The sequence below is a fragment of the Artibeus jamaicensis genome, unplaced genomic scaffold, assembly GCF_021234435.1.
Source record: "Artibeus jamaicensis isolate MK-2021 breed Jamaican fruit bat unplaced genomic scaffold, CSHL_Jam_final scaffold_537, whole genome shotgun sequence".
Classification (NCBI taxonomy): domain Eukaryota; kingdom Metazoa; phylum Chordata; class Mammalia; order Chiroptera; family Phyllostomidae; genus Artibeus; species Artibeus jamaicensis.
Genome location: NW_026522047.1, coordinates 27488410 through 27511905, shown reverse-complemented (window position 1 = coordinate 27511905; position 23496 = coordinate 27488410). Strand labels below are relative to the sequence as shown.

Here is a 23496-nt window from a genome sequence, read left to right as displayed (position 1 = left end):
GAAAAAGTTCAATATACTAGGTCATAAAAGTAACAATCCTCCTCTAAGTATAGCCTCCACAGAGACATCAAAACATGAACTTGTTGGGAAAGGGGGAGGAGGGAGGCGGATAAAAATAAAACCCTAGGACCAGAACAGCAGAGCTGTTCCTGGTGCTTGGCTGACCTTACATACCTTGACCTGGCTCAAAAAGGGAGAGGGAGGGGGAAATGAAGCAGCAGGAGTGGTAACTCGTTAAAGGGCTATGATTTAGTGTCCTCTGCACCAAGTGAGTCTCGCCTGGAACTAAGGGACCTGGATGAGGACGTTTGCCCTGCCTAAAGCAAAGGCGGATCTGTCAGTGTCTCAGATTACATCACAAACCGCCCGGGTCTCGCTAACCCCTTTAAATCTGGCGTGTTTGCGTGTCTGGGGGTAGTCTTGGGTCTAATGTTGATACTGGCACGTTTCCATCCCTTTAATTTCGTGGTCAAATAAGTGTCTGATGGTGCCAGAACGAGCACAATATAGGCAGGACAGGAACGCTTTCCCTGCAGTAAGTTACAATCGGCAAAATAAATCATAGAGGATTTATCACCTCTGAAACAGCTCGGAGCCAACCCCTGGGTCCAAAACGATTGTCCAGTGCGGGGCCAGGACCCCGAGACTCGCGCCACCTCCTCGGAGCCAGGTGGTGCGGCAGTCTGACCAGCTCGTCCGAGGGCGCTGCGACCCCTGCGCAACCCGAGCTTTCTGCTCACCTGGTCCCAACCAAAGGTGAGGCTCCAGCCACGGGGAGCGGCCGGCGGGCGGGCTGGAGCCTGATCCGCCAGGGGGCGGGGCCGGCCGCCGGGCCGCCCCGCCCCGCGATGACGCAGCGCCCGCCGACTCGCCCCGGCGCTGTCAGTCACTCCTCACCATGGTTGCAGCACAAAGCAACAAGCCCGGGAGGCCGTTTCCTCCCTAAGGAGCGGCTCCGGCGGCCGGAGAAGGCGCTGGAGGGGGAAGAGGCGGAGGAAGAGGAGGGGAATCGCTGCTTCCCAAACACTCTCCGAGGGGTCTGCGCGCGGCTCTCGGACCTCGGCCCTCGGACGCCCGCCCCCGGGAGTCCGGACCTGGGCAGCCCGTGGCCCGCTCCCCTCCCCCGCCCCGCACAGACCCGGGACAAAGTTGCCTAGAGCGCCTGGGCCGGAGGGCTGCAGCCCGGGTCGGCTGCTCTGGCCCCGGCGGCGCCGGCGCCCGGAAAGCTCTGCTCCGGGCGCGCCGATGGGGGGAGGCGGCCCCGGCGGAGCCCGCGGCGGCCGGAGCCACCGAGGCGGCGGCGGCGGCGGGGCGGCCCGAGGGGATGCAGCAGCAGTCGGGAGGGACGGCCGAGCCCAGTAGACGATCCGGAGCGGCAGGGACAGCGGCCGAGTGCACCGCGCTTCGCAGCGCCCGGACCTGAGCCAGTCTCCCCCACGGCGGCCGCAGCGCCCCGGTGCCCCGGGATTGGGGGCGCGGCGATCCGAGCGTTTTCCGGAGACCCCCGGGCGGCGGCGCGAGCCCCTGAAAGGAGGGGGCGACCCTCCGCGCGGGAGGGGAGAGGAGGCCCCGCCTGCCCGCAGCCCTCCCCCTCCTCACGGTCGCTCCTGCCTCCCTAAAAATAACTCGGGCCCGCCGGGGCCAGGAGGAGCTGCCGCTGTCCCCCGAGTGAAGCCGGGGGAGGCGTGTCAAGCCAGGGCCCGGAGCGAGCCGGGCGCGCCAGGAAGCCTTGCCCGGCCCCGCGGCGAGGAAGAAGAGGAAGAAGAGGAGGAAGGGGAGTCCCCGGCTGCCGATCGCGGCGCAGGGACCCTCCGGGCGGCTGGTCTCCGGAGCTGCGCGCCTCCAGCGTCCCTCGCGGGGCCTCTCTCTCCCGCCAGGTCTTCGGCGCGCCAGTCCCGCTCTCCGGGCCACCGGGCCCCGCCGCGGCGGCCGCGGGCTCAGTAGCCTCCGGCGGACGGGCGGGCGGAGCGCGCAGGGCGGAGGCGGCAGCGGCGCTGGGCCGGGAGGAGGCCGGCGCGGGTGCGGAGCGGCCCCGGCCGGGCGCGCGGGGGGAGATGGCGTCCTACGTGGATAACAGCTTCCGCCAGGCGGTGATGAAGAACCCCGCGGAGAGGACCTCCCAGGTGAGACCCGTCGGGACGTGGCCGCATTTGTGCCTCTAGGCTGCGCCCTCTGAGGTCCCCCCACACCTTACTGACACCGCTCACCCCCGCGCACCCCGCTTCTCCCAGTGGGACCCCCAACTTCCAATCGCATCCCATCTCCTAGTCTTCTACCCAAGGCTATCTGGGTTTATTTCTCTGTTTCCTGGATATTCTCCTTTTCGCTGCCCGCCCCATTCCTGACCTGCCCCGTGCGTCTGCCCAGCGGAGGGAATTCTGTAATTGGCTTCCCCTCTCCCCAGCCGCACACCCGGCCTCTAAATCTCACGGGTGGGGTGGGTGTCACCTCCTTTCAGCTCCTCTCGCCACCTTGGAGGACGCAGTCCCCCCCCTTCCCAGACGTGTGGACCCTGTACATTTAGAGTTCGGTGGTGTTAAACGGTATTGCGGGAAACTTGTGTGGGTCTGTGGAAGGCAAATCCATGTTGGGCTTCTAAGTAAACATTGAGGTGTTTGTATATTTATTTTGCTCTCTTGAAGATAGGATGCAGCTTTCCAGGGAAAGGAGAAATAAGTTGAATAGCCAGGTTAGTGCTTTTAGTTTAAATTGCAAACGTTAAGTGCAGAGCAGGCATGTTCAAATACACCCCCGAAAAGGGCACCCGCGGATTCCTTTGGTGTTGCACAACCGTGTCAAAACTAGATAAGTTTGTTAACCTTTATACATTGGTTTACCTTCAGGCTTGTTTTTCTCCTCCTTTAACTGGAGGAATGGCTGCTGATGTTGGATTTGGTCGTTTCAAGTTGGACTAGAGAGGGGAAATTTTATAAAAATGTGGTGGTTGGATTTTTTTTTTTTTTTTTTGCCTTTAGTTGCTGACTGGATAATGACGCATATTCCTAAGCGTTGGAATGGTGACTACAGGATCTCTTTCTGCCAACCCTCATAAGACAAATAAGCCTTTCTGATCCTTGGGACCATCAGACATTTAGGATCTAATGCTTGAAAGAGTTCCTGCGCTTGTTAAGTGTTGGATGCCATCTGTTCAAATCCAAATGTTCTTCTGTGACATTGATTATTATTATTTAATGTGGGGAGAACAGAATAAAATAGACTCTTCCACTGGCTGCTTTTGGACAAGGCCCAAGAATGGCACCTGGTACCGTTTTGATTTTTCATTTTTGTTTTGATGGAGCCGTCACATCTGGGGGATCATAGATTGCATGTATGTACCAAATGTGTGGAAGATGGGTGATAATTTTGCAAGAAAACTCATTTCATAGCATCTCCAGAAAGTTTCTATTCTAAAGGATTATTTCATTCAAAACGAGGAATGTCCTGCTTTGATCATGTCCTTGGGCATCTTTGCACTGTCTCTCATGTAGCTTTCTTCTCCGTTATTTGTTTTTAAAGTGGCTGGGCCCTGGGCTGGTGTAGTTCAGTGGATTGAGCGTGGGCTGTGAACCAGAGGGTGCCCAGTGGGGGCCACGTGAGAGGCACCCGTACATTGATGTTTCTCTTTCTTTCCCTCTCTTTCTCCCTCCCTTCCCCTCTCTCTAAATATAAATAAATAAAATCTTTTTAAAAAATCTATTTAAAAAATTAAGTTGTTGGATCAGCCTTCTGTATCTGAAAATGCTCATTCCCAGTTAGTGTGATGCAACAGTGAATTTCAATGGAATAGTTCAATTTTTGAAGTGCCAAGTGAAACGACACATGCTGAGAATAGTAGAACCTAGCCAGACCGGTCAGAAAATGTCAGAGGCCTTTTGTGGAAATTGGAGAGGGGGGATGTTGTGGTGCCATTGGTAGATTGTTTAGAATAGCGATGGTTGGAACTCTGAACTGCGGATGGGGGATTGTTTCACCCGACAAGCCTGTAAGAGACAGACCCCTCCCTGTGACAGCATGTGGACCGTGCCAAGTAAATGAACTGTTAAACTTCCCCGTTTCTGTGCCAGTCGTGGGGAATAAAAACGGACCCAGCCTAGAACTTGGCCTGAGTCAGAAGTGGGCCAGTGACTAACTCACACTCCTTGATGGAAGTTTCATTGACAGTCTGAAAGCAGCAATTTCCCCCACCAAACCTCCATAGGAAAAGTAAACAGGGGGAAAGCTACCAGATATTTTGTACATTCTTAAGTGTCATCCCGATGAACTTTGATGTTCATTTGGTTATTGCCAATCACCTTTATTTATTATTGTCTTAAAGAGAAAATAGGTTTGAATGTGAATGTTTTCCATCTCCACCTGGCTTGTCAAAAAACGATCTTCTGAACGTTTGAAAGGGACTCAAGAAAAAGTAAAAAAATATGTTTTGGTAGAAGTTGCTCGTTATATGGAGTGCCTTGTTAATACCATGGCTGGAAGTTTTTCTGTACCATTTTTTTTTTCTTGAATGCTCGAGAGTTAGAATTTTGTAATGTAAGAAAAGCAAACATGAAATAAGCTTGCTATCGTGAAGAAAAGGATATGGACTAGGAAAGTTTGGCGTCATGCTTCCTTCTGTTCCTCAGATAGACTCTGTAAAGCAGTTTGTACGATTCTTATTACAAGCAAGAGGAAGGTGCTTTAAAAGAAGAAAATGCAGGAAATGTTTTTTTGTTGTTAAATTCAGTTTCTTTTTTTTTTTTAAGAAAAGGAAAGCTGCCCCGTTTTTCTCCCAGACTCTGGGAAGACATAGTTGTGTATTTAGGTCAATTACCATTGCAGTGTTGCTAGTGTAATCTAAGCAGGTTCAGCTAGAAGAGAACTTCGGTGTGGGGAGAGCCCCCTGGGCAAACACAGGAAGGCTGAACATGGGGGAGCCTTCCAGGCCCACCTGGAAAATGGGAACCCGTTTTATTTAGGTATTTAGGCCATTAGGAGGAGGAATGGTAAGGAGAAATAAAAAAGTTGTCACCTGACCTTTTAGCCAGATCATGAATATTCAGATTTAAGGGGCTGTCAGTATTTCACCTGATATTCTGAGAGGAGGAAAAAAGTTGTCTTTAATCCTGTGTGTGTCCTATGTTGTGTGTCTGGAGACCTGGCGACGTTCTAGTCAATGGGGCTCTGTGTTCTGAGTAACAAGCCCTCTTGAAAATAATGAACACTAAACGTTCTGTTGACATTTCTCATGCACCTCTGTTGAAAAACAGGACTCTTCAGTAATGGCTTTATTAAACTATTTAGGTTTATGTCTTTAATCACTTACATAGGAAACTTGGTCACCAAAGCAATTTAGTGAAATAAAAGGCGTAAATAAATTACAAACAGCTTTATCCCCCAAGGCTTTAAACAATAAAATGATTTTTCTAGACCATTTTATTAAGTTGCTGAGTTTAGACCCCTTGAAATTGCTTCTGTAAAGCATTTAAATACATAGTGTTTTTAGTTGTTCAGGTGAAACATCTATCGCAGAATTGTTTCCTCTACTTTAAAGACCTAATTTATTGTGCTTTTAGCTAATTGTAAAAGTTATTTTAAAACTATAAGTGTAAAAGGGCTCTACCTTATCCCCTTCTAGTTAATAATGTTACTTTGTTTGTCCTTATTGCAAAACAGTTTTCTTTTGGCTGTTGTACCTTTTGATTGAGTTGCTAACTCATGAATTTGTGAGCTGAGAACAGTACAAGACTTAATTCTTTGCAAAGTCACTTAGTAGAATACATCTTGAGTCATTATGAGAGGGCTGAGAAACACCTTTACCCCAGAGAACTTTAAATTATGAGAGTCTACACAAAAGAGTTTCTTTGGTAAATATTTAAGTTTTTAAGAAAAAAGATTTTATTTATTTATTTTTTTAGAGAGAAGAGAAGAGAAGGAAAAACAGAGGCAGAGAAATATCAATGTATGGTTGTCTCTCACGTACCCCTTACTGGGAACCTGGCCTGCAACCCAGGCATCTGCCCTGACTGGGAATTGAACCAGCAACCCTTTGGTTTGCAGGCCAGCGTTCAGTCCACTGAGCTATACCAGCCAGGGTGGTAAATATTTAACTTTTAACTCTAAGTGGACGGATTGTGTTTATTATAGTTAAAATTTTCATTTGTGGTTCTTTTTATCATTGCTTATGAGCAGTTTCATATTTTTATTTGACAACTCATACTTTGATTATATTTTAGCTTAGTTTCAGGTTCTAGTAATAAGATTTGCTTCTTAAGTAGTTTTTGTGCAATGTTTGAAAAGCACTTTGGACCCTTGTGCAATTTTTGAAAAGCATGTTTCACAAAGTAATGCCTGTTTAGTCACCAGTATTTAGATTCCATAACAATGATATTTGAATTTGTAGGTTAAAAATGCAATACCCATTTCAAACTGTATTAGCATGTCACTTTGAACAAGTGAGGGCTTAAAATAATGGTAAAATAATTATTGACTTTTTTTTTTAGAATACTTGTCGCTTTCAAATAACCTTTTAAGCATTTAGTAATTAACAGTTCCATAATTAGCTTTGCATTTCTTGGCTGAGGTTCAAAATGAATCTCTCCAACTGCAGTGCTGTATCTAGAGATTGGGTTTACACGGTCCTTCCCAGACCTTGGGCTTCTACAGAACAATTAAAAAATAAAATTAAAAAAGGAAGAGGGCTACCTGGTTGCTGACTTGTTGCCATTTTTCCCTCTCCAGAAAGGTCATCAAAAAAACCCCCAACCAAATAGCTATAACCTTTGATGGCTATCACTTCACTAACAGTCTTGCCATTTAATAATAAAGATAAGGCCTGGCTGGTATGGCTCAGTAGATTGAGCACCAGTCTGGGAACCAGGGGGTCCCCGGTTTGATTCCCAGTCCAGGGCACGTGCCTGGATTGTGGGCTAGGTACCCAGTAAAGCGTGTGCAAGAGGCAACCACACAATGATGTTTTTCTCCTTCCCTTCCCCTCTGTCTAAAAATAAATAAGTAAAATCTTTAAAAAAAAAGATAGGATCTAGTATCACTTCAAAGCTCAGTTTCTTATAATCAGGGTTTTTTTGCTTCATAAGAAAATGCACTGGGTTTTGTTTTTTAATCTACTCTTGGCCTGAAGAAAACTTTATCTGGTTGGATTTTGGGACAAGTTACATGATTGAAATAAAGTCTGCCTTTGGTGATATTTGAAGTTCAATTCTTGTAAAGTAGTTCAACAAAGTAATAGTGGCATGCCTCAAATATAAATTAGCTCTGAGATAAAGACCTTTTTAAAAAGAGATAATGCTTCTTGAGTCATTTGAAGACTTACTTTTCAAGGAATGGTAATTATCCGAAGTGACTTCAGTCTAGACTGAAGAGATATGGAAATGTGGACACTGGTAACCTGTATTTTATTTCCTTTCCTCACCCCACTTTTGGTAGTGGTTTTCTCACCTGTAAAATGGGGATAGCAGCTTCCTGAGGTTGTTTGGCATATTAAGTGAAGTGAAGTGAATTGTCTGTTTACTAGTTATGCAGCATCTAATGATAATTCCTATTGCAGCACATTTTAATGAAATATCTATTATTTTCCAAGCCTTGGGAACTCAAAAATGAAATGAGACATGTCCCTCAAGTAATTCACCAATGTGCTGTATCCTGTAAGTAGGATGTGATTCATTCGTTCTGTAACAGCGGTTCTCTGCCAGCAGTGAAGGGCTGTGGTCTTCTGCATGAGAACCACACGACTGAGTTTTGGGTGAGTAGGAATTCACCTACCAGTGGACGAGGAGACGTGAAGGGTATTCCAGACGGACACACCCTCACAGAAGTATAGCACATGCGAATTTAAGAGAATACAGCCAAGGGAGTGAGTGAGTAAGGGATGGGGAGTGACTCCACTGGAGTGTAGAAGCTTGTGGTTTGGAGGAGAGTGAGAAGAACCCAAGAGTTCTGTTAAAGGCTGGAGTCTGTTCTTCAATCCTGTGGTGTTTGGGAGCCCCAGTTACACAGCGGAGATGGACTGGAAATACGCGGGAGTAGACTCCCCCAGACTGGCCGGCTGAAGGAGCGCATGTTTTATATTAGCTACTCATTGCACCAAATGATGCTCACATTATGCCAGTATGTGAGGATCACTGCGGATAACAATGATAGACATTTCCTAGGTCATTGGGAAAAAACACAGGTTGTTGAATGTAATTCTCTTGATTTTTTTTTTAATCACAGTGTTTTGTCCTTAAACTTTGGTGTTTTCTATATGTACATTCTGGAATCTAATATGGAATGTCTGATTTATCATATCACTATGCTAACTATATTAGTATTTCATAACCCGAAATGATAATGTGATTTTGAAGCATTCTGTTTTTCTGGAACAGTTGAGGAATGCCTGAATTTCAACAGGCAAAAGTGAATTTATTTATATAAAAAATCATAATTGACTTGTGATGCAATAATTGTAGTGAGTCTTTGAGAACACTTCCTTATTTTCTCCTACACTATTTTTAAAAAATTTAAATAGATTAATTAATGTTAAATTCAGAAGGAGAAGCAATTTGTAGTACATATGTTGTGACTTTCTCAGAGCTTTTGAATATTTATAGTGAGTAAAAATCTATTCAGTGGTTATAATGTCAGCCTTTGTGGGGAGAAAAATAAGCTGATTGCCACATTTTTTGGGGTTTAGAATTTTTATCCTTTCAGGAGAAAAAAAAAACACCTTTGTTTTCACATGCTAATTAGCCACTATTTACTGACCTGTATGAGGTCTGTGTTTCTTGCTGTATTCAGTCATTTCCTTTTCTTCTTCAGTCTGTGAAGGGATTTATCTTGGGTGGCTGTGGTGGGTGGGGCTGCTTTTTGTGAGCAGAAAGTGTAGTTGTTGCGTTTGCAGTTGTCCTGGCTCTGTCATTTCTGTGCCTTCACAGTCACTGATCATAAAGAGTGTTTTAGAGGAGATGGCGCCAGTGACTCGAAAGGGGATGTTGCTGTCTCTCTGGCACTAAAACCCTTCCTCCTTCTGCTGTAATTTCTCATTGCTTGTTTGTACAAGTTGAAGATCACAGATTGTGGAGGTTCAGAATGTTTTAAATATTCGATATGAACTCAATTAATTGAAGTAAAAGTTTACATTTCGATCCTTAACCGTGGGTAATTTAGTTGACCAGCTGACACTCACCATAATATCTGGCCCTTGGCACCTTTCTGCTCTATTCTCCAGCTGGTGGTACTTGTTCCTACCTAACATGAAAGCTAATAAGAAAGGACCCTGAGGAAGAATTAGCCTTTAGAGTGTTTTTCTGGTGAGGCCTAGAAGCTAAACTAGCAACCAGTGGGTCTAGGGGCTGGGCCGCTGTTGTTCAGTCATTACCCATTTTTTAAAGTGATTTTCTTTAGGTTGAGATAATTGTGGATTCACATGCACTGTTAAGAAAGAATGCAGAGAGATCCTGTGCACTCTTTACCCAGATTTTCCTGTTCCTAATATCTTGCAAAACTGTAGTATGAGGTCACAGCCAGGATATTGACATCCATCGTCAAAGATGCACGACAGTTCCGGCAGCAGAAAAATGTCTCTTGTTGCCATTTTACAGCCACAGTTACTCCCCACTCTACCTCTGGCAAAGGTGAATGTGTTCTTCACTACTATAATTTTGTCATTTCAAGAATGTTACATAATTGGAATCATATAGGATTTGATCTTTAAGGATTGGCTTTTTTTCCCCCCCACTCAGCATAAATAAGGCTCGTGACGCTTTGGCTAAAATGAATTTCTTCTGTTGTCACTGAGTGGTTTGGGTTTATGTTCCTGAAATGCTGATAATACACAGGGATTGCAGGTGGGGGCGAGTGTCGAAGTGCAGTGGGTTGAAATAGTGACAGTGGTGAGTACGTTCTACATTAGTGTGTATACAATGAAGACGGAAGGTCATGAAGTCTTGGCTGAGCAAGAGCTGTAATAGTACAATACATGTAGGATACTTCAGTATATATAGTTCCTTTCTGTCTGTCTGTCTGTGTCTGTATCTAATTGTATCTATCTATCTATCATCTATCTATCTATCTATCTATCTATCTATCTATCTATCTATCGTCATAACGAAAGTGGTAAGTTTAGTCCTAGCCATCAGTGATTCTTCATTCAGAGAAATTACTTGACCTTCCCCAACTGAAGTGATATTTTTTGGTAATTCAGAGGGAAGTCTAATTAACGTACATACAGAGGCATTCCAATGGCCAAATTGGGGCCGATTTGAACAACAAGGTAAATCATGGATTTATAACCCCCTAGGGGAAATATAGTCCATGAGTTTATACTAATATAAATAAATAATTGAGGGAGAAGTGATAGCTCTTTGTTATAATAGAATCCCAATAAAAATGCAGAAGGACGATGGGAACAGAAAACAGCAGCAGGCATACATCGAGTAGTAATTGTTGCAAGCACAGGTCAGCAGTGGGTGCCAAAATTGTAGGTGAAAATATGATGAAAAATATATCAGATATCAGAATATCTGCACAGTCTCAAAGTATCTTCTCCACCAGGTTAATTAATTATAAATGGAAGTCAGTACTTTAATAGTGACGAAAACTGGCAGGCACCAAATTCAACAGGTGGTCAAGGCGATACCACTAACAATAAGACATATCAGCATCGTGATTCACTGAGGAGGGCACATCTGCGGTCCATTCTTACCGAACAACTTCTATCTCAGTGTCAGGAAACATTAGACAAGCTCCAATTTAAGGACATTATACCAAGTAACAGTCTAGTACCCACAAGTGCCCAGGGTACAAAAGGCTGAAATACTGAAGAATTGTCACAGGTAGGAGGAGACTAAGGGATGCTGTGACCAAATGAGATGTGTGATGCTGGGCTGGATCCAAGACCAGGAAAAAAAATGATTAGAACAACTGGTGAAATTTGACACACACACGCACACACGCTAATAAAAGGACAAGAAAAGTCAAGGCGATAACTTTTAACTTCTTTATTCATCTTTATTTCCACCTGAATTTTGTAGATATTCACAATGTACAGTGTATTTTAGTAGTTTCAAGTGTCTCATGATCCAGACTTCAAGTAAATTAGAAAATTTGGTATAAGAAAAAGTGTAGAAAATAAAACATCTCATGTACATTAAGCAAAATGGAAAAGTCATTGTGGTAGTAGCCTCACGAAATCAATCTAGGTGAGATGAAGGTTGTAGCCCTCCCTCTCTCCTCCCCTTTCCTGGGAATTTAAAAATTATTTAAATTGTAACTTTTAGTGGGAGAATGGAAGGGGGGCAAGTGAGTGGCAGGGGTGTGTTTACAAAGTCTGGTCAAAGGCCCCATTAGAGCTAGAGGTGATAATACTAAACTAGTGTGTTCAGTGCTTTCATTTAGATTTTTTTAAGGACTTTTCCTATTAGGATTCAAAAAGGAGGGAAAAGCAGTTTCTTTTAAAATCAGCTCAAGATAGAAATAGCTCCACAAATCTCCCCCCACCCCATATATATGCTTTTGCATTTCAATTATAGAGCCAATCCTGGAGTACTTCCCCCCTTTAGCCACCCATCTTTTCTTATGGTAAACATGGGAGAACACATGCTGTTTTTGTATACTGTGTACTGTCTTGATGTGACTGAAATTGGTGCTGGAAGATTGGATTAAAATATATGGGACCTTGTATTTGAGATAACTGCAAATAAACTATAAGCTGGAAGGTATTTACTGTTTTAAATTATAAAGATATAAACCATTTATTTTCTGTATTTTAAGATAACTTCTTTTTCTGGTTGAAGTTGTCAACAATAAATTGCATTTAAATAAGACCTGGCCAGGCTTTGAAGTAACTAAAATCTTACAAAATAAAACAATAGGAAGATGGTTAGGTGTAGACTAAACCTATTTAACCTTCATCCATTTCTGTATGTGAGTAACTACTTGACTTCTTGACAGCAGTGAGTTTCTGATTTCTTCCTGTGCACAGTCCTTACATTGTGTAGTCTTGCAAAGTCCGTTTTCCTTTAAGCACACGCATGTTTATTAGAAAAACCTTGGTCAAATTGTTAGAAGTGTTTGGCTGAGTTACATTTTTCGTTATTAGAAACTGCTTAATCAGACATACATTTCCAAACATCTAGAGATGAGTTTTAAAAACTGATGAGTTCGGAAAATTGAAATGATGCAGTTTAAAATGTGAAGAACTGACATAAGGAAGAACTCGCCTGCGTTCCAGTTTTGTTTCCCATCCGCATGTCTGATCCCCCGACCTTTGTAGAGCTGGGGGAGATTGAGGAACAAGCTTTATGGGCACGTGTTATCTCCCCACCTGCTCTGCTCCTTGGATTTGAGATACCACAAACTTCTTTTAGTCACAGGCCACGTATGTAGAGTTCCAGAAGTCCTTTCCTCCCGAATGAGAACTTCCAAACCTAATCATCATCTGAGACTGAAGTTGAAATGGGTGGGAATCCCTCTCCTGATTCCCCTTTCTCTGGTCTGGTTGAAATCTACGTCACACAGAGAAAACTCTGTGGGAGGCAACATGGTGAAATCACTGTGTGTTGAAAGTCCCTGCTCCCACTTTATGGATCCTGGGATGGCTGTTTTCTCTAGTAGTTATACATCTGTCTCTTTAATTGTATTCACAGAATAGTTGTGTTGAGTTAATTTACTGTATTTCCTTCATATAACCCGGTGTTTATGATCCTGGACTTCGGTGTCAAACACACTGCTTTGTGGTCCTGGGCAGGGGACTTGGGTTTCATGGACTGTTAACATTTCATAAAACCCTGGGCCAGTTATTGGTTTGCCACCTGCTTATTTTGCCGAGTAAGCATGTTCAAGTGAATGCAAACTTGATGTCCACTATTCTCATTTCATAAAGCAAAGGACGTTTTAATACAACAAAAACAGAAAGGTCATGTTCTCAATAAATACATAGCCTTGCTTTACCATACTCTGTTTTTGTCAAGGATTGGTGAAAATTTTACCATGGGTTGCTATGGTAATATTACCAACATCATATAGTTTGAAGATTAAGTACATTCACGTATGTTAATGTTATTTAACGGTCTTTGGCATGGAATGTCTAATAAATTACTGTTATCTTTTCTATAGTATAAGTATTTATACTATTATTTGTTATTATATTATTAATATCGCTGTTGCTGTTAATAGTTGCTGTTTGTTTGCTCCCTTCTCTTACTCGTTCCCATAGCTAATTTTTCATCGTTATCTATCATGACCAATTCACCAAAGTGATTTAGAACATAATTCAATTCAACAGACTTGATTCATAGCATACATTGTATTAGGATTACATTAGTCTGCTGGTTAGAAGAAAACTGCCCACATAACCAAGGGCTTATTTTTCTCACACAAGAAAGGATAAAGCAGAAAACAAAAACAAACTCACAGACACAGACAATAGGATGCTGATTACCAGAGGAGGAGGGGGATGGGGTGAGATGGGGGGGTGGTAAAGGCGGGGGAATAAATGGTGATGGGAGGAGACTCGGGGTGGTGGATACACAGTACAACATACAGATGATGTGTTATAGCATTTGTACACCTGCAACTTACATATATAATTTTATTAACCAGTGTCACCCCAATACATTCAATAAAAAATGTGTAGGAAGGCAGTGCAAAGTTGGTATAGATGCTCAGGGGTGTCCGTCATCAAGGAAACTGGCTCGAGTCGGAGGCACAGGACGGTGGCTGCAGCACAAACCAAGAAAACAGGATGTTGAGAATCCTTATAAGATTTTGTCTTTTATTTTGAAGGAAAGCCCTCATTGGGTACTTGATATTATTGGTCAGAGCTGTGTCACATGGCTAATCCTAGTTGCAAAGGAGGTTGGAAATTTGAATATTTTGCTTTTAAGCCTGCATATTACAGAAGGGCAGGAAAGAAAGAGGTTAAGATTAATGAGTGATGTGAGCCAATAGTATTTGTCCAACTTACTTTGCATAGAAACTAGGTGATTGTAATAAGTTCATGCAGTGATTCTCAGGAGACCTCTTTGAAAGTCTTACTGGATTATAGAGCTCCATTACTGCAGCTACAGTTATGGAATCATAGATGTATTTAACTTCTTGGTTCACTTAATAGGTGTACGATTATTAATTTTCTGAACTGCAGTCTTTTATTTGGAAATAGAGATAAAAATACCAGTGGTGAGCATTATTATAAAAATAAATGAAACATGGTATTTAGCTTTAAAATAGAATTATTTTAAAATGGTAACGATTGAGATACTGATTTGAAATGTAGGCTTATATTTTCTAAATTCATTTGGTTTTGAATTTATTCTGTTTTTTAAAATATTAGAAGTTTTAGTTCATTTGCTCATATTTCTACTTGTAGTGACACTTTGTCATTTTCCTGGGACTTTCAAGTTTCAATTTGTCATCTCTCCCTACAGATGAATCATCACTTTTCTAAATAAATATACACTTGTATATAAAGTATTTATAAAAGATACTGTTTAAATAGTTTTCTATAATTTGTTGAATTCATACTGAAGAAAAATGTTTTCACATTGAATGTTATACAAGACTGGCTGTAATACTAATAAAACTTAAAGTATGTCCTGTGTTCAGCCTTAGAGCAATTATGTTTAGTTTGGGTTTTTAATGATAGCATTCAAGATTTATATGTATATAAACTGCTCTTAATGTGTAGTGGGGTCAGTTACACAATTCGCTGTCAGAAATTAATGGCTAGAAATGTTATTGGAAAAGGTTGAAGGTATTTGTCATTCTAAAAAATTTGTTGTTTTCCTAAGTTATTTGTTTTGGTTGGAGGAGTGGTGTATAATAAATTCCTGAGTCTTTAGAGTGTGAGTTACAAGTTAGAACCCTATGTCAGGATACTCCTTAGCACAGAATTGAAACTAAAAATGTTCTTTGATGACTTGATGTTTCTTTCCTGAAAGTTTGAGGTGGAAGCAGGTGGAGGAATAATTATATCCTTTTGTGTTAATCGCAAATTGAATAAAACTTGAAAAAGAACAGTAGTTTTTGGTTAACTTTTTGCAACACAAAAATCTTTCCTTTATAGAAGCATGCAACTTTACGCAACAAAAAGTTTAGTTATCTTGGTGCTTATATTTGGAGCTGTCATTTACATTGGTATTTTCACTGGGATTTCACAGGGTGTGTAAGTTCTTCCTCTGGGCTCCTGGACACTCTCCTTCTGTTTTGCAGATTTTTATTACTTTGACATTTTTGACTATCTTCAAGAACAGTAATTTAAATTAAACTAAATTGTAAAGTTAAATTCAATGCTAGAATATAGAATTAACTTTCTTGTAAACTTTTACTAAGTAGAGGTCCTGGCCTTGACCCATTTAATAGATATGACCACTTGTATTTCAATTGTGAAATGATTAACATGCAAATATATATTATTTATATATATTATTATATAAATAATATAAAATATATATTTATATATATTTATATATAAATATAAATATATATTTCTATACATAAATAGAAATATATATTTAAGTCCTCATCCAAGGATCTGCTTATTGATTTTAGAGAGAGAAGAATGGAGGGGACAGTGGCAGGGGTGGGAGTACGGAGAGAAAGAGAGAGAGAGAAAAATACATTGGTTCACATCCTGACATCAAATCCACAACCTAGGTACCCGTGTATGTGCCCTGACCAGGGATCGAACCTGTAACACCTTTTGGTATACAGGACAATGCTCCAACCATCTAAGCTCCAACCCACCCAGGGCAAATATATTCAGTTTTTTAAGGATGGCGTCAGAAATATATATAACTTCAGAAAAAAGTAGGTTGTAAGGAAACCTTCTCATGGCAATTGTTTTCACAGATTTTTAGCAAGAAACCTCTTAATTGAAATACACACATAAAGTAGCATTTAATGTTCACTTCACTGTCTTCTGCTTTTCACCTGTTTTATTTTAAATTTGGCATATAACTGACTGCTCTTCTTTATTGAAGGAGATAAGAGGGATTTCTAGAATATCTGAGAGACCTCTAATCCACAGGCTGCTTCCCTCACCCTTGCTGATGGTCACTTTGGAAAGCAGATATGGTACGATTGGTTCTTGGTATTGAATGGACCTTAAAGGTCAGCTGGCCAGTAGTTTCCTCACTGTCTCACAGAGCTGCAGATGGCCTCAGAAGCTTCTCAGGGACCGTTGGGAGGTGTGGACAGCTGGCCTGGCCTACACAGTTTTATTTTTATTAGAAAAAGATTTACCACTAAAACATGTTGAAAATGCCTGATCTAATTCGGACTTCTGAGTACAGGAAATAAATACCAAAAGGAGTGAGGTGTATACCTTCACGTCACAGAGACAGCCAGCAAACTTGAAAATTTAATCACCCACCTACATAGAGGTGAGCACACTTGGACCGCAGCCTGTTTTTCTGTATAAAGTTTTATTGGAACACAGCCAGCCTTATACTTGAATATTGTTGGTGGCTGCTTTTGTACCACCGGGGCTGAGTTGAATTGTTGACAAAAGACAGTACAGGCTGCAAAGCTGAAAACATTGGCTGTCTGGTTCTTTACAAAACAAGTCTGTTCTTTCCTTAGACTTTCATCTTTGTAGAAACGCGAATACCTCTGGAAGGGTGTGGCTGTGGGGTGATTATTTTGTGCAGTTATCAGTTATACCTCAGGCGAGTGGAGAGTTCCTTTGTAATATTTGATAGTGAAACGAGTGACCCAACTTTGCTATGAAAGCTTATCATTATTATTCCTCATTGGACAGGCTCATTGGTTTTAGAGAGAAGGGAAGGGAGGGAGAGAGAGAGGGAGAGAATCATCAGCGTGAGAGAGAAACAGCAATCGGTTGCCTCTTCCCACACACTGTCCCTACCAGGACCAAACCTGCAACCCAGGTGTGTGCCCTGACTGGGAATCGAACCCCAGACCTTTCAGTCCATGGGACGACATTCCAACCAACTGAGCCTCACGGGCCAGGGCTACGTATTTTATTGTTCTTTTGGAGGGCCCGACTCTATTAACAACATAGCATTCTCATGAGCAAAGATTGTCTGTATTTTTAGTGATGCTTCTTAAATTTAAGTGTTTTCACAGCCAAGTATTAGATAGATGCAGAGCTGTCTTGGAATTGTCTGTGATGTAGTTCTGGACAGATTTGATTAAATAGTTAATTTTCTTGAATGTTTTGCTTTATAGTTTAGAAAACTTCAAGGACAGAAGAGGAGTTGGGAAATGGATATCAAATGGGTCAAAACATTATATCACCTGACCATTAATTTTCTTTCTCAATCAGTATTATTCTCAGGTTTTATTTGTGCATAAAATTTTTTTTAGGAAATGTCAGAAGTAAGTTGCTTAAACTTCTGAGTGGTGATTATTAGTAATATTACAGTTGCTATTACTAGCCAATTTACAAAGGAGAATTTTAGGAGTTTTTTTGAGGAGAAAGCACCCACATTGTAAACTGGTTTTCTTGGTACCTATCACATGTCTTTAATTTTTGTTTATTTCAAGGCCCATCAACTTGCTGAGAGTTTTGTTTTGTTTTGTTTTTTAGGTTCCATGGAAAACAGATTTGTTGCCTGGAAATGAGCACTGTGCTATTAGTCAATTAAGTGGATGTAGTCAATAATAATAGGGAATAGAAATAATTGTTTTTCAATTCTGTTAATCCATGAGTTTTGTGTTCTTCTGAAGTACCTTTGTAAATGAATTATTTTAGGCCTTGATTTTGCCACTAATAATATGAAAGCTTAGGAAACATTCAAACTCGATAAGTAGGAAGTTCCTTGGTGGGGTGAATTTATTCACTGATTTTAGGAAGACAGATTCTGCCTTTGTGATGGAATGCTTAATTAGGTATTTCTCTTGTTACAGAAAATGCTAATGCCCTCATTTTGCATATATCCAACAAGTAGTATCTTGCTGCCAGCCCCAGTGGTTACGAATATGTGTGTTTCACTGCCTTCTGCCCGGCTTACAGGCTTGAAAAGTTTAATCAGGCCAGTTAAAGAATTTTTAGTTTATTTAATGTGCAGTGAGGGCTTTTGGATCCAGACACTACAAGTCAGGATGGTGCTCTGGGACAAATACTTGGGTAGTGTTACAGTGAGCAGGAAGGTCATCGAGGCTTTTGGAATGCTCAAGCCACTTGCCTCTCCTGGACTGGGTGCACGGACCAGCAATGACACAGAGATGGGTGAGAAATGGGTCTGCATCAGTTTCAACTGAAACAGACAAACAGGAAGAGGGACTAGTATTGTCTCAGGACTGTCTCTGAAATTAATAACTTTGTATTATTTCTTTTCTTGTGACTATTCTAAATAATCAGTTACGGTGTGAGAGCAGGGTACATGACCATTTTTATAGTTAACATTAGGAGTAGTGTGTTTGTTAAGAGTAATGTCTTGCAGTAAGTTTCCATTGGCTGAAGGCTGGGAGGATCAAGTTCATGAGGAAAGTGCTTTCTCAGGAAAACCAAATGGGAGTTTGAAGGACATATGAGTAGGAGGTATGGGTTCTTATCATTTACCCACTTTTGCGAAGGAGGCATTACACACAAAGGCTTTTTTTTTTTTTTTCCTTTCTGGGGTTGTTCGGGCTCTCAGTGAGGACTTCCAACTGATTTTAGGGCCCGGTGATCTAATGTCTTCTATAATTTCAAGCCTGGAATGTTTTTGCTGATGAGGTGTCTTTAGGTAAAGAGGAATGAAGAGGAGGGAACTCACACCGGCCTAGGTTCCCTCTTAGTTAAAAAGAGCAAAACCGAAGCTCTTTTCCCAGTCTCGATTATTTGTCCTTCCTAGGTAGAGCCGAACAAGACTGGGACTCTTAGTTATCCTAATGAAGTATCTCTTGGTGAAAATATACTCTGGAAGGAGAAACTTTGTTCCATAATAGCACTATTAATGTAACTGCTTATAAAATATCTTAATGACACTGGATATAATATATACTGCTTATTATAGATTAATGATCTGTTAGTGTTCATCCAAAATGGTTTTTTCTGTGTCAGAGTTTTGCTTCCAGGAAGGGTGTTTTTTGTCTGGGTCGCTGTCTTCAGTTTTTCAGTCTGACTTTCTTGAAATGGCATCTGTGGTCTGTTGGGGGGAGGGGGTTCGAGAAATCTGGAGTCAGATAAGAAGTTTTACTAGAATTTTTTTCTGAATTAGGCTGTCATTACTAAAGAACAAAACTGTGAGTCTGTGAAGCTCATCAGATGTAGTAGGTCCAGTACCTGGCACGTTGGTGGGTGCTGTGCTCAATTAATCAACCTTGTGTTGTACTAAAAATTACCCTAATTTCCATTTAGTTTGCACTCAAGGATTATTTTACTGCTACTTTATCTCCTTTAAAATGGTTGTAGGCGTATTATCTAACTAAACCTGGAAATTGGATTCAGAGATAAAACTGCTTCCTTTTTTTAGGTTGTTTATCTTAACATCCAAACAGAAACTTGCAGGAGTTTGTCTTTTCCCTTTTTAGTGTAACCATGTTGTCTTCAGTAGCTGTTACTTCTTTCTTGTCAACCACAAAGATAACTTTAAAATAATTAGTTAACGTATTAGAACTTGTACATCTATGGTGATTAATTATATCAATGTGTGTAAGAGACTATTCCAATAGGATTTTTTTGGAGGGATGGGGGTGGGGATTAGAAGTGAAATCAGTGAGAACATTTGCCCTCATCATGGTTTAGGACAGAAACACTGACTGCTCCACATTTGCAACAGTGTCTTTCTGGTGTTAAGTGAGACTTTGTAGAAAAGGCTAATGAAAACCTTATTACAATGGATGTAGTATCGGAACTCCTTACTGCCAAATAGAAATTGTCCTAGTGTTTACTTTCCTTCAGCTGCTTATTCTTAGAGGAAATCAGTTTTAATACTTTCAGATGTCATCTCAGTTCTCCTGGAAGCGATCAGAAGCGAGTTTAAAACTTTAAGCATGTTAGACAGCATTTTGGGCATTTCTGCTTTGTGTGTGTGTATGTGTTGGAAGGGAGTAGATGTTAAACATATTGAATCAATTTTCAGGAAGACAATATTTACCTTCAAATTGGTTGAAACAAAATACAAAATAGCATGGAGGAAAGCGGAAAAAAAACTAGCATTTATACATCTTTAAAAGTCTGGTGGAATGCAATCCATAATGTTCATCAAATTGGGTAAAAAATTTTTTGGGAAAGGAAGAAAAGCGATCTCACTCACAACATAAAACCTGGCCTTTTGTATTTCATAGTTTTCTTTATAGATGGAATAGGTTTAGTGACTTTTATTGTGAAATGTCATTTACTCTACCTTTTGTCCAAGGCATTAAAAAATGCCTAATCCCTTTCTGTCATAGGTTTCAGAATATTATAAGAATTTTCTTCTTAACATAGTGGATAAATGTTCTCCTCTGCTGATTGTGAGAACTACTGTACTAAAAATGTTTACAGAAACCCACGCTTACCCTTCTCTACTGTTAGGGTCAGTCCCAGTTTCCATTTGTCTTCATTTTTACTTTTCCTAGTTGATTACAAAATCAAAAGCCCAAGAAGAGAAATGTTGTGGACCTATTTATTTAGGGTCGTGTTTTAGAGGAAAATACCTAAGGCTTCATTTCTCATTGTCAAGTGGACATTCATGTGGATGGTAATTGTCAAGAATGATACTTTGTAACCACAAAGAACAATAAGTCTTGCATTATCATCCTGGTAAACTGCTTCTATGTTTGAATTGATTTTATAAAAAGCTAACCTTGGAATTTGAGAAAGAAAACATTAGTTCATTTTCTTTGTGATTCTTTCTACTCTACCTCACAGTATTCTTGGGCCTTTATTCACATCTCTTAAGCAAACCTTTTTTCTCCCTTCTTACCCATGCGAGTCACCCTTCATGTAACGCTGACCTTCCTTCCTCAATCCATCCTGCTTGTTTTTAAAGGGCTAATTTAAATGTTCATGAATTTTTTTTTCTGGTCATTTGAGCTGGAGGTTAAATTTTTCTTGGGATTGTTACTGTTTATAGGTTGTGCATCTCTCGAAGGCATATGCCCCAGTCACTGTTTCCTAATTGTTAGGGTGTCTGTATCTTATCTTACATTTTAAACTGGAAAAGTCCTTGCAGTTGAAACTGTCTTGCCGACATGTGTGTTTCCATGGTGTTTCACATGTCTTTGCAATCTGTAAATATTTTAATGTGTGTAGCGTGTGTCAGACATTCTGACAGTCATTAAATAAGCAGTGCTCAGGGGGTACAATGAGATTTGGTACAATTTTAAAATTTAGCTCCCCAAAATTTTTTAAGCTATTTGATTGTAACATAATTTAGGCACGTGATTACTTTAAGACTGAGCCAAATTGATTCTTAGAATTGCCTAGTTAGGCGTTAGTGATTCAAATTTTCCTTAGTCACCATGACTTGTCTCAGTCACAGAAGCAAGTCCAATGCAGAAACCTGAATTCTAGGCATGGCATCGTGAATTCCTAAGCTCTGGACTTCAGTTTGTTGCCTTGGATTGTATTTGGGTATGTGCACATTTGCTTTCCCTGGATTCTGAACTTTTCGTTTTATACGTCTACCTTGTAGCCTTTTTAACGTGAGATCAACAATATTTTTAATTAGATAGTCAACCTTTTCTCAGATCTAAGAAGAAAAAAATTGAGACTAATAATTCTTTAACTTCTTTTGCGTTAGTATCACTCCAATGATGTCATTTATTTTTGGTGTCTGGAATTTTAATGAGGAAGAGAGGCTGGAGAAGGGCTGGTTTTATATCTCTTATTCTTTCTCCGTGTGCTTTGGCGTCTTTCTTTGGTCTTCTTTTTCTGGTCTGTAAGATAGGGCGCACTCTCTGCCTTACCTGTTTTTCAGGGTGGTTGTAAGACTTCAATGAACATAATATATGAAAAAGTACATCACAAGTAGAAAACTCTAATGTAAGGCATTACTATCATTAACACATCTAAAGTGTTAGTGCCGGTAGAAATTGTGAGTCATTTATAAAGATAATAAACTAAGATACTTTTGGTATTTGGCTAGTAGTATTTATGGAAGTATGTCTCTTGTTTTTTTTTTGGTGTGTCTAAGACAGTAAAACCATGTTTTCAAATTATTTCTTGATTTGGTTGTCCAAGTTGATACTTACCTGGATCATTTTAGAAGCATAGGCTTCATGTTGAGTTTTGTAAAGAGCTTTTCCTTGTTAAAGGTTTTTCAGACTTCAAAGAACCACTGTGTGAAAACTCATCTACACCAATATGTTGAAATAGTTTGGGTTACTTTATTTTAAGTAAAAAAAGCTGCACCCCAAATTCTTTACTTTCAAAAGTGCTCAAAAGTGGCAAAGTCTTTCCATATGCATTACATGTCTATATGTTCTCCTCTATGTTTATCAGAAACCAGATTTTTAGAATAAAAGCTCCATAATTATATGCTATGAATGGACACCATTTTCTTTTTTGGTTATTGAAATCTGTCATTCTGTACTTAAATTTGGATGCTATATAAACTCAGACATATAGCTAGAAACTTTCATGAGTGTTGATAGGAACAATAATATGATATAGAAGCCTCATGATAGTTTTTGAAGAATTTGAAGAGGAATTTGAATTTTGTAAAAAAAAATATTCCACATTGAAAGGTGCAACCTATAACTGAATCTTTGAATTATGCCTCTAATTATTCTTTTAAAAAAAGATTTTATTTATTTATCTTTAGAGGGGAAGGGTTAGGGAAAGAAATGTCAATGTATGGTTGCCTCTCATGCATCCCTTGCTGGGAACTGGCCTGCAACCCAGGCATGTGCCCTGACTGGGAATCAAACCATGATAGTTTGGTTTGCAGGTCCATGCTCAATCCACTGAGCTATACCAGCCAGGGCTAATTATTCTAAGTAAGAGTTACATTTATAATGCAGCTTTTTCGGAAGTGCCACATTAGCTGTTTTAGGTTGCTTGCCTGTGTAATAATACGTAACACTTTGTGTTGTTTGTTGCTCATTTTATTTAGGGAGAACATAGAACAGCAGAGGAAAGGGGTGGAGAGACTATGGACATTTATTGTGTCTGTTCAGTATGTTAGTTTCTTGATCAACTCAATTAAGCAGGAAGTGCTGTGTTCAATTTATCAGCAAGAAACTAAGATACAGAGAGATTAAGGAGTATGTTAATGACACATAACTCTGACTTAAAGTTTATATTTTTCCCACTGTACTCCTACAGTAAGGTTGGGTATAAATGTCCGTATTGCTGTTAAAAGGACTTTTACAAAATGAGATTCTAACTTGCTGAAGATGTTTTTCTTTATTTAAAATGCCTCACTAGGTTACTTACACTTTAGAGATGAGCTTCAGGTCTCAAGTGTAATTTTATTAAAATTTAATTTTTAAAACAATTGGAGTTAGCAGAGTGGGGCTGGAATGTCTGCTTTTAAATTAGATCCAGGTGCTTAGCAAATAAATTACTCTCAGTAAATGTTAGCTACTGTTATTTTAACTATGCCTTTTAAATAGCCTGTCTTAATTTCCAAGTTTATCTGAAAATAATAG

At 40.5% G+C, this 23496-nt stretch overlaps 1 protein-coding gene across 7 annotated transcripts in view; it reads left to right on the top strand.

Annotated features, from left to right (window-relative positions):
* Nucleotides 1-994: 994 nt before the first annotated feature.
* Nucleotides 995-23496, top strand: part of RAPGEF2 (Rap guanine nucleotide exchange factor 2) — a 220172-nt gene continuing 197670 nt past the window's right edge. For 2 of the 7 annotated variants that reach the window (XM_037125696.2, XM_037125694.2), the window contains exon 1: nucleotides 995-2123. In XM_037125696.2, coding sequence (XP_036981591.2) covers nucleotides 2055-2123 — 69 coding nt within the window. In that variant the 5' untranslated portion in view covers nucleotides 995-2054. Of the gene's footprint in view, nucleotides 2124-21382; nucleotides 21476-23496 lie in introns of those variants that run through there. The other 5 variants (XM_037125695.2, XM_037125698.2, XM_037125702.2 and 2 more) reach the window with 4 other exon arrangements.